Genomic DNA, 12,340 nt, shown 5'->3' with positions numbered 1-12,340 from the left:
CTTTCTTTACAGCAGCCCACATAGTACTGGGTTTTGTGGCTAAACCAGCGCTGATGACTTTTAGCGATTGCTGAGCAGCACTTGCACCATGCCAAGGCCTCCTCCTGTTCCCAGTTCTGCCCCTCCACAGCAAGAGAGGTGGGCAAGGGGCTGGGAGGGGACACAGCTAGGACAGCTGATCCCAACGGGCCAAAGGGATATCCCAGACCCCATAACATCTGGCTCTGTGATAAAACTGGAGGACAGTCTGCCTAAAGTAACCACTGATCATCATTGGTCTGCTAGTGGGAGGTGTTGAGTGGTTCCCTTTTGCATCACATTTGCTTTCCTCTTCTTGATCAGTGTTTGGTAAATTGGCATTTGTTTCTCATCTGGTTTTTTGGTTTGGTTCTTGTGGGAGGGTACAGAAGGCCATGGAAATGGCTGTCTATGCTGTGAACTGGGTTGAACTGCCGAAGAAACTCAAAGGGCAGTCAAACATGAGCATCCCTTACCAACTCCTTCAAAAGTAGTGCCATGCCCAAGGAAGTCAGGGAGCATCCAGTTTAGGAAACAAAATCTGTAATTTAAATCAGAAGAGGCAACAGCTCATCGGCAGACAGACTGAGCAGGGCTGCTGCAGTTTAGCAGCCACAGCACGAGCTACGCTAGGCACACATCACACTGAATGCAATGAGAAATTGCCTTCAGACAAGTCTATCAAATAATTTTTCGAATCACGGCACCTTGAGACAAACTGAGCTCCCAACTATTTCTAGTATTCATCAAGCTGAAGGTGCCTAAGTGAATGAGACTGAAAATTCAGTTTCCTTCCCAGCTCTGCTGCTGATCTGAACCAGACATAAATTGAAAGCCATCAGACCATGAGCAATTAGCAGACCAAATGTGTACTGCCACAGCCGCTGCGGGGCTCCGCCTCCAGCGCTGCACCACCTCCTTACACAGGTGTGCAACTTCTTCGGGAGGTTTTAAGTCTCTACCAGCTATAAGTTCCCTAGAGCACTGTATAATTACCATTGATTTAATTTTTAAAGCCAAAAGTATCAATAAAGATACTGCTATCCAAAACGGCAACGTTAGGTTTTCCTTTACTGACAGGCAATTTGAATTAAAAAAACCAAAACCTGATCGTTTTCATTACAACAAAGATTTTAGCAAACAATTTTAAAACCTAAACAAAGAAATCAACTAGAGATCATCAAACATTAGCTCACAACATCACCTGTTATTTCATAATAACGTATGTTATACCCTGATTTTGGGAAGCTAATGCTCTTACTTACACAAATGTGTAGGTAAAAGCAGAAGGCCAGCAGAGTCCAGGGATCTCGTCCATGCCTGTTTGTCCTCTACCTTCAGTTCACCTTGTTTATTCAGTTTCTGTCTTGAAGAGATTACTAGGTATTTTATACAGTGCCATGATTTTGTGTAGAGCCTCCAGGCTCCAACAAAAAATAAACACATCAGTAATAACGTGACAAGTTATATCAGATTCAGAACATGTCTTCATCTGAGCAGTTTTTAAACCTCTTCTGTACAGGATTTAAACCTTTTATTTACTTACATACATATAAATAGTGTGTGCATATACATATATACGTGTACATACACTCAATATGCATGTTTTACATAATATATAATTTTATAAATATTGTATATTATAACGTATAAAATGTACATATTTACATATACTTCATACATATTTTATAGTATATAATGGTGACCGGTCACCTGCTTACTCCTGACCGCTGAATCCATTTCCCTGTAAAGCAGCAATCCTTTTCCAAAAGGAAAAACACCGAGGATATCAGAAGTAGAAAGTGATGGAAAAGCCCAAAAGAAGAGAAGAGAAGAGAAACATGGACACTGATCCCACTTCCCAGTAACGCCAGTGTCTCAGGACACGGCCAGCGGGAGCAGAGGCCTGAAGCGCAGAGTGCTGGGAAGTCCACGTGGGTACAGCCACCAGACCCGGGAGCCTGGGCTCACATACTTCCCAGCGGAGGAGGATGGGAGCAGTGGGAAGCCTAGAGAGCATGTTCCAAGCAGAACAGCAGGAAAGAGGTCAAAATGGACCATTCCAGAAGGGAAATTTTACCTTCTTGACTTTCCCACCAGCCTTATTCCCTCCCCTGCCAACTCACTGCTTCAGAAACCAGAGCTGAGGCATTAAAATGATGCATTTGTGGACTTCATGGTGTTGCATAAGCTTCTAACTCAGACTTTACGACTGCAAGTCATTTGTATCGATTTATTTACTTTATTAGCAAGGGGAATATGTAATTCTGCATTGATGGAGAATCAAATTGAAGAAGGAATAGCTGATTAGACATTTCAAAATCACATTTTGAAGTGAAGTTTTCCAATTACATATCCAAAATTAAATAGCAAGAGTATAAAGCATCTAAATCTATAGTTAGAAACTTAAATCACTGATCTTATCTGCAGATGAATGAGTTATGCAGCTGCTTTTACAAACTGGCACCTTACCTCCTCTACTTGATAAAGCTTGACAAGACCTGCTAATGTAATTATGAAAACTCTAACTGCGTAAATGACATTGCAAATTTTTACTCCTGGGCTTTGAAGGAACTGTGTTAATGGAGATCAACAGCTTCCTAGAAACACAGCTGAATACTCAGTCAGGGAAGTCTGTTCCTACTAGTCACTGCACATAAAGCAGCGGACATTGTGACTTTGAAATTCAAACGATTTTGTCATTTCCCATCGATGTAGCCTCTCCAGCAGCACGCTGGCATAATTGCCATTAAAGCAATAATTTAGCAAGCATGAAACAACATCACCTTTGAGTAAGGTATTAATCTTTCTAGATTAAGAGATGTAAATATTTAATTTTAATGTACAAAAATTAATAAGATAAGTGGGAAAAAGAAGGAAGTTATGAATAACAATACTTACCACCTTCCCGTTGGGCATCTCAAAGTACTATAAAAAGATAAATAAGCATTATTTTCTTGATTTACCTATGGGGAACTTCGAGATCAAACTGCTCAAGGCCACAAAGTAAGCCAGAGACATAACTTAGGAGCAAAGCTGAGGCTCTTTAGTCCCACTCCGGTACCCTGCTACTGCACCGCACCTTATCATACAAATAATTTCAGAAACAACAGTGAAGAAATGCGCTCTCCTGTTGACCTCCCGAACATCACCCTTCTTTTGATGGCTTTCTACAGACCACTTCCAACCTACCTTCCCCTTTTGGATAACTCTGTCATCTGGCAAGGCCTGCAAGGACTGCCTTGAGCATCCCAGCCAGCACCAAGCCCAGGACAGACTGCAGTGCTAGGACATCCCGATGGCTGCAGCACTCGCTGCATTCTCTGTGAAGACAACAAGGGGACCGCACCAGTAGAGGCAGCGCTGTGGGAGGATCTCCTGAGAAACCGAAGTTCTCAGTAGGGCTGAGTCAGCTCTATTGCTACCTTGTGAAGATCCAGGAATGGACATAAACAAGCATGATGTCAGCACTCAGAGAAAATTATCTGTCATATCAACCTAATAGAGCCTGAAACTTTAATGCGATATTGATTCTGCTAATGTTCCTCCATGCTATCATCTGGAAGCAAAATACCTCTTTGTTATACAGCAAACGATGCTCAGGGTCATGTGGTACAACAGTCAATATCATTATGAAGGGGTTTGAGTTTTTTCAAACAAAAAAAGCATTTAAAATCTCCCTATTCGAAGGCAGTCACTACCATTATTAGCACTAAGAGGAAAACAGGTCATGCCTAATTCGAGTCATTGTGTCTTACATCATCTAAGACAACAACACCCCAATGTAGTAGGCATGTCCTAAGCAAGCAGGTAAGGCTGGCAGAGCTGCAGGAGTCACAGGACAAGGTGCTACAGCACTAAACCAACAGCTCAGTGCTCATTTGAAAAGCTTGGGTGGTCAGAGGTTTTGTTCCTTTTCCCCCCATCTCTTCTCGTCATGCGAGTCAAATACAACTTCACACACACAAAATGCCTAACAGTATGCCCACCGTATTTAAGCATCAAGATTGCCTGCTTTAAATTACAGGCTGAACATTCATCAGTTCACACTGATTTCAGAAATAATACAACTCTTCTGTTACCAAGCTGCAGACACAGGAAACTCAGAACTGACTGGGGTGATCGGGGAAATCCTGGTAGCAAAAGGGCTTGCTATTAGACTCCTTCACTGAACTCCACACCTCTTCTTGCTCTCTATTCTTCCCCATCCCCTGTATGACAGGTTAAAACTCTGGTCCCATTTCTTCCCTCCCTTGAATTGACAGCCAGCTCTCATCTGTTATCTCACAGCTTTTTATACCATCATGATTAATAAAGTCATGTTTTTGATAAGGAAGAGAACAAGCATTTTTTTGTTTGTTTGTTTGTTTTTGTGCAACCCTGCCAGGTGTCTGAAGAACTGCCTTTTGTCCAGTTTTGAAAACTGCAACATTCATGGTTATTCAGAATTTTTGCCTTTGATACTGTAACTGCAGGCAGATGAGCTCATTAAGCAGAAAGCATGGTGAATAATCTCATACACCTCAGTATGATGTACTTGAGGCTATTCCCCTCTTCTTCCCCCATGTTTGATACATGCTACCCCTCTCGTTGACTTCCCCTGCAAACAGCAGAGACCTCAGCAGGTTTGGAACGCTATCATGATGAGAAAAGCTATAACAATACACCTTTGGTCCATCTACCCCTTTTCTCCAAATACAGAGCTGACCCCCAGCAGGTTCCCACTTAAAGAAGTAGTTGCCCCACTTTTGAAGTGCTTGAGAAAAATCTTCATCCTGCAGACAGCTGCAAAAACTCCTGGCAGTGAATAAGTTATGAAATGCTTCTCAAAGTGTTATAACTATAGTTAGAATATACGAGATGAGTCATAATCCTGACAAATGACACCCCCATCTGTCAGGTTCACAAAGCTGGGAAGTTTATATAGAAACTACACAACTTTCTTTCAGATAAAGCCTTCCTGCCAGATCTGTACCTTTTCTGAAATAGTGACTGGCCTTGTTCTCTGGATCAGAATGTTCTATTTTTGGATGATGCCTCATTACAACTAGGGATTGCTTCATTTTGTTTGCACTGTATCCAGCTGCAAACAGGTAAAAGCCTGGAGAAAAAAAAAAGAAAAAAAAAGTAATCCTTATTTGTCAGTGCACACACCTCTGCCAGATGGCCAAAATGAAGGATGTAGTAGGTTAAATACATTTCACCTCTGAGGGAAGTTAACTATGCAAGTGTACTGCTACTGGAAATTATATGTACATTAAAAAACTATACGATTCATAAGCCATCCTATTTTAATCAGAAATATTCATGCAGAAAAATAATTTAAGATTAATAGTCAAGTGCAGTCAAGCTTTAACATATATAGGACATGAATGTTGTGTTATCACAGGGAAGTTTGGGGGGGTTGTTTGTTGGATATTTTCTTTCTTTTTTTTATTTTAAGATGGGAAATGCTCTCAAGCAAAGCAGGTCTTGTGGACATCAGATCTTCATTGATCCCAGGAATTTCTACAGTAAAAGCAATATCTTATTTTTATATTATATTTATAAATATCTCACTTTAGGAAACAGATAAAACCATCTACTTTGCTGTTTAAATGCTATCCAAATAGCTACATGATCACTGAACGGAAGATGCTATAGGGAAGACTCATACAAAGAAGTTTATGCTCCAAGCACAAGACCTGCAAGCCTTTATATGATAAACACAGAATTTTTTGTGATGTTTAGAAAAAAAAAAAACAAGAACTTATTTTCATGAACTGTTTTACTCTTTACTTTACGTGCAATTATTTTTCTCAGAAAAAAACCCCACCATGTCTGAAGCACACACTAAAATTTGCAAAGTACCATCTCTGTTCCCAAGTACTTAAATCTAAGGTGATCTTAAAATGTTTTATTGCTTTGAGTAGGGTTGGGTTGTTTGGGGTTTTTTTCATGCCTGTGTAGGAGATACTACCAGGGAATCCTCAGATGCACTCTGCCTCTTCATTTCAGTTAGGTCATTCAGTTTTGTATCACAACTCAGGTGTTTCAAAGAGCCCGTTCCTTCTTCACTGAAGGGAGCACAGGAAGAAAAGAGTAATTGAAATATTTTGTGCAAAAGTTTGTCTGGCTCATCACAGAACGAGAACACCTACAGGGAAATGAATTCACTTATAAAACGAAAACTTTTATTCAAGAATATTCTCTAAGCAGTTTCTCTTTTTCATGATTTATGAAGCTGAGTCATAGTGCTTCCATGGTAAAGGAATTTTAAATGTCATTAAAAAAAATCCATCTAGTGCAGTATCAGTCTTCACTCTTACTCTTAATTCCTCAGAGCTTTCATTGTTTCCAACCTTCCTGGCACCTTTCAAGCTTACATTACACAGGAAAAATAAATTAGTCCCTTCCATCCTCTCCATGAACAGTAACGATGCTACAGAAGCTAAGCAAGCAGGCAGGAAACCTATTCTCTAAAGCCCAGAGAATATAGTCCCAGGGGCAAGGATCTCAGTGCTAACAGCCAGGCTACATGGACAGCTTCTCTAGCTGCTTCAGCTCCTAACAGGCATGCAGGGTCCTGCCTCTGACAGCAGCATCCCTTCAAGTTACTGCACCATGGTAATAGATTAAGCTACAAGCGTCAGCAAAGGGTGGTCGCACACAGTACTGATGAAGGGGATGTCTGTCCAGCACGTGAAGGAGCTCTGCATGCATGAATTGGGTAGTCCCTACCACACAGTCCTTCAGTTTTTTTCACCCCCTGCTCTCACATTCAACCACAAGGGAAAAAATAAAAAAAAAAAAAATCACAAACTGAAGGGGAAACAACAAGCAAAACCTGAAAACATTTCTAGTAGTTTTGTAGGACAGTTGAAAAGGAACAAAAGAGCTTGCACAGGCAGAAATGTAAGCGTAATTCAATCAAGACGTATTTTGCGGCACAAGTAATGGGTTTCAGGGCACCTTGCGGCATTAAAGGAACCGATCAGTTTATCGAGAGAGAAGGGTCTCCTTCACATTCCAGCTCAACAATGTAAATAGCTTCATAGACCTTTACCCATGGGTAGACTTGATACAAGAAATTGAATTAGCCATGCTAGCTCAATTAAATATACACAAAATTAGACCAGAATTAGTGAAAAAAAATGCTGCAAAGCTGATTATATGTTAAGCATTAGCTACTAAGAAAATTAATATTATACATTACTATAATGACTTTTAAATCTGGACAATTAATATTTTGCTCTGTATGTCTTCATTATTAGATATCACCTTTAAGTAAATGTTGTCAGCATTTTTACACAATAGTTCAAAAAAATTTTTATTTTTTAAGAAATATCTATTCTTTTGAATTCTTCTCCTCTAAAAAAGGTACTATGATGACTAGGTTTACTCAAAAATAGGATTTCAAGTTACCCATTTTGCACACACATACCCTGTACAGGCCAGTTTCAAGTACCCTGAATCATTATGGACCGCAAACACCAACTCCCACGTGCTATATGACAGCAGAAGACTTCGAAGGCATTGATACAGGTCAGAAAAGAAAGAGGAAGGTCCACCAACAGGAACAGAAGTCTACCCCACATTTGAGGGAAAATAGGCTTTTCAAGGCTGTACTGGAAAACACTTCATTAAAAAAAAACCCACTGCTTCATAGATCACCATTCCTAGTCAGCTGCTGGCAATATTTACATTATTTAAAGCTACTTCTCACTCTGCTGAGCATGTATTAGCTCAGCGTGGACTTTCTCTAACTGCTGTGAGGTTCAGCAGATCATGCAACTTTTCTTTAAGATAACCAGCAAACTTCCGTCATCCGCTACGCATCAGATGAGCCTCTCTGCTTCTCAGTCACTTCCCTCCTTCGGCCAAGAGGGCAATGCACAGTTTGCAGTCCCCGTCCCATCTGCAGCCGATACGAATGCTGGGGAGCAGAAAGCTTACCCTGGGCAGTGGGGAATGTTGACCTATTTTGTAGGAAATGTCCTGTCTCTTCCTGTATTTCCTGGTGCCAGCCTTATTCTTCTGTTCTGCCCTGAAAGCACCCCAAAACAGAAATAATTTAAAGAGTCCAGCTCTTTAAATGGTTGCTAGTTCACATTCTCAATGAAAGAATGTGAAAGATTTCTAAAGCAGCCTTCCTGAGGCTTCTAAGCCCTGTGGCAATACAAACACAAAGAATCTACTGCCTAACTTACAAATTACTTTTTAAAAAAAAAAATCCTATTGTAAAGCTGCAAAACCTCCTGCCATTAGTTGTAATTTAGTTATGGCTAGCAACATGTTAACTTAAAGATATTACTTGCTAATGCAAGCTACTCTGTTAGCTAACAGGATCACACAGGTTTATGAAACTCTACTTGTGATTTTATACCAGTTTCCAAAAAGCAAAGCAATTCTGATTGAACAAATGCAACTTTCACACAAAGAGTAGGCATGCCTTCCATGAGCAGGCAAAGGTGCACAGCTCGACAGTCTGTGCCAAGCACAGTCTGCTTCCATGAGTAGCCTTCCCTGGTCCCCGTCCTGACCACCCACTCCCACCTTCACACTCCCATCAGCACCAGGATCCATGCAACTGTGCTGACCGCCAGACCAGGGACCCAGAAAAGCCAACCCATCACACAATTCCAATAAATCCCAAACAAAGTAGCGTTTAATTCACTTTTCAGTCACCAGTGATCCCGTCTACTCTTCAGTGAGCTTGCTCTAGGTCAACAGGCATGATCTAGAGTCCTACGTGCTTTCCCTACAGCAAAGCGGAGCTCTTGTCTGCTGCTTTCAAGGCAGCAGCTCGAAAAACAGCCCCAGAAACCTAAAAGACTGAAGAGAGGATTTATTGGCAAATGCTATTAAAAAGACAAAGTCTACAGAATAGCAGTGCAATTTACAGGTATTTGCCCATACATACACTTCTTTTCTATTTTCAGTGAGGTATAAAAGGCTGTACAAACCAGGCAAAAACCCACATACGCTCTCCAACAGTCAGCTCTAGCAGCACCCTAGGGAAACTGCTCACAAGGAGGCAAAGCATACACCAAGATATCCTCAGAAAACATGCTGCTTCGAACATCTGGGACTTCCCGAGACAGAAATACCACCTCCTTATTTAACAGCCTGCAATAGATATTCCTGAAACATGTTCTATCATTTTGTGAAACGATGCAAAGTGCCACATGACAAGCTTTGCAGCCTAAATACATTGTGTAGAACAGTCATTCCCTAGGAGTCTCCCCCCATCAGTCACAAACACATAGATCTCCACCACATCCCTGCACTGTAGCACTTTTACAGGCTGAAGATTCATATCTTGGTTCAACATTCTGCTTTCAGGAATTATTCTGTGCCTTTAGTCACCCTTGTTGCTCTTGTCCATATCTACTCCAGTTAGGTTGTATCATTTTAGAACTGGCAGACCACAGGAAAGGGAGGCCAGAATTGCACACGGTAGCCAAGACATGGGTGCACCACTGCCCTACTGTGAAGATTTCTGCTGGTTCTCCATTCCTTCCCTAATAATTCTTCTCAATTTATATTTCTTTGGGGGTGGAGGGTAGGGAGTGGCGAGGTGACCACTACGGAGAGTCTGTTTTCATAAGAATGTCTTTTATAACCTTAAGACATCACTTTGGAAGGGAAACTGGCACCTCAAATCAATACATTGATTTTCATTTGCCCTTCCATTGCCCAGTTGCTCAAACCCATAAAGCCTGCCTGCTAGTTTTCAGTTAGGTCTCAGTTTGACCACTCTGAATACTTAAATATCATCAGCAACTTGGTCACTCCACTGTTCACTATCTTTTCCAAGTTATTCATCAATATATCAAACAGCACAGGCTCCAGCAGAGACCTCTGCAATAGTTTACTGGTGCTTTATCTTCAGTGTGATACTTTACTGACATCTGCACTTTGCAGTTTTTCATCCATTATTAATTCATATGAAGACTTAACTTCCTGGCCCATTGCAGTGCTGAAGTTTCTTATTTATTGGGTTTAAATAAAGAATGGTGGGGGATTTTGTCAACTACCTACACAAAATTCCAGTATACCATGTCACCTGGAAGTTATCTTTGTTCACATATTCATCATGTGCTTCAAAGGATGCAAATAAATAAGGCAAAACTTGTCGTTGGAAAAGCTATACTGACTATTCTGCTACAGATCACGTTTATCCAAAGGTTAATTATTGAACTAATATTAAAAGTAACCTCAATTCATCTCCCCAACACAGACAATGGGCATTTTGGTCTTCCCTGGAAACTCTGCATCCCTCCTGCCTTTTATCATCCTTTCAGTTTTCTGGTGCAGAACCGTATTAAAGTGAGTAGTTACTTATCACAGGTAGCTCTTCTGTTCTTTGATGCATACCACATCATAGTGATGACTTGTTATTATCTATTTTACTTATTTGTTCCTCCAGTCACTTCTACAGACACAAAGACAAATCCTTCGGTACCCCCTCTCCCATATAGAGGAGGATTGTGGCATGTAAATCTCCAACATTCTCCACCGTGAAGGCAAAAGTAAAAAATAATTTTATTTTACTGATGTGACTATGTTCTCTGAATGCTTTTTTTTAAAAAAAAAACAACACACCCCTCTACCATGGTGGTCTGTTAGCCCTGGTTGGGTGAGGGTAGGCTCAGGGAAATCAGTGACAGTATTTCTATTTCCAATGTATTTGCAAAGAAAACACTGTCTATTTACTACATGTTTACAATCTGACCTGCCAGGTTTCTGTTGCTTCTTACATCCCCCATTTGGATCCAACTTTCACTTTTCAAAGTAATCTCTGGGGTTAGTTTTGTTGGGTGTTTGGGTTTGTTGCAATATTCTCTTTTTTTTTTTTTGTAACCACATTGGTTTGACTTTTCCTTTATTTCCTAACAGAATATACTCTTTTCTTTAGTCTCCAGTACAAGGTCTTTAAACCACCACAAAGGTTTGACCCTTCACTATGACTTTCAGTGTTTGTTTGAAAAAAACACAACAAAAACCCTAACCCCAAAACCACAACACCAACCCAAACAAATCCACTCTGTTTCTGCTCCCTCAGCAGTGTTGTCTTCAGCTTCTGGGAAGGAGTCTTCTGGCTTTTGTTACCCCTGCAGAGATGCTGAATTTACACAAGCTGTAATTACTACCACAGAGCAGCTTTTCTACAGTGATGTTTTGAAACTGCTCTGCATGCTCAGGAACCAGATGCTGCCTGTCCCCTTATGAATCCCCTCACTAGCTGGCCCACCAATCTTACAGTGTCTATGATTTAGTTCCAATATCCCATCCCAACTGAGACAGACTTTAAAGACACATGGGATGAGGCACAAGAATGCTGCGGCGCTTCATCCCTCTAAGTTCTCTCCCATCTTCCCCAGTAGCACTGTTGGTGTAGCCACACTGATGGCAATAATACAGTCCTACTGCCCCATTTTTCTTTTCTATGCCTAAACTCACTGGTATTTTATGGTACTTATGGCAGGCGGCTGATCTGACTTGACTTTAAGCTTTAGCATCCAGCACAGTTTCTCCGTCAGCTCAGCCTACCCTGTCTTTCGCCGTACATTGACACTGCATTATCTCAGCAGCTGTCATCCTCCTACCACGTTTAAGATGAATAAGTGGATATTGACATAATAAAGACAAGCATTTGCTTCCACGTTTTACTACTTATATTTACAGTATCAGTGCAGAAATATGTATACCATGTTTTGGGTTTATTTCCCTCTGTGCATATTCAAGCAGCACTCCCTTCAGTTCCACTCTTCCCTTTATTTCCTACCTAATTACTGCTGAGGGGCAAAAGAGGACTTGCAGAGAGCACAGCAGAGGAGTTACTGCCCGTTTTGTTTCCAGAACTTCTGGATTCACTGTGTCAAGGACACAGGCAAGAGACCTGGATCACTGGGTCCTCTCCTACCCTTCCTAGGAACCTGTCCAAACACCTTGTGACGCCCACCATCACCCCAATACCCTACAAGCGAGTCAGCGGGTAGCCCTCTTCGAATAACAGAACCTGGTTTTAATATATTCCTCATAGTTTAATATTTCCTCCTATTTCAAAAGGCCTGGGAAGATATGTTCGGTGTGGTGGGACACACTACAAGGAGAGGCACTCATTACACCCAGTTTCCTCTCTACCACATCACTGCCAGAGCGGGGCTGCCCCTGTAGAGATGGGACTGGAAGATGTGGCTGGAAGACCACAGGGTAAATAGGTAGCTTATCTGGCTTGGGACCATGGAAAGATTTATTACCACCATGTTTGTTCCCTTAAGCAATGATTCAGGGACTCAAACCTGAACAAGATTCCCATACCTTAATACAAAGCCCT

The 12,340-nt window shown here is 41.2% G+C and overlaps 1 protein-coding gene across 10 annotated transcripts in view; it reads right to left on the bottom strand.

Annotated features, from left to right (window-relative positions):
• Positions 1 to 12,340, bottom strand: part of LOC308065808 (protein bicaudal D homolog 1) — a 318,237-nt gene that overhangs the window by 261,658 nt on the left and 44,239 nt on the right. Inside the window, exon 2 of one of the 10 annotated variants that reach the window (XM_080392287.1) lies at positions 2,920 to 2,946. The exons of the other annotated variants lie outside the window; for them this stretch is intronic. Within the exon in view, the coding sequence (XP_080248413.1) occupies positions 2,920 to 2,946 (27 nt within the window). The remainder of the gene's footprint in view (positions 1 to 2,919; positions 2,947 to 12,340) is intronic. 10 annotated transcript variants of the gene reach the window in all.

This window comes from Falco punctatus (assembly GCF_963210335.1).
Source record: "Falco punctatus genome assembly, chromosome: 6".
NCBI lineage: Eukaryota > Metazoa > Chordata > Aves > Falconiformes > Falconidae > Falco > Falco punctatus.
This window is presented reverse-complemented; position numbering and strand designations above follow the sequence as displayed.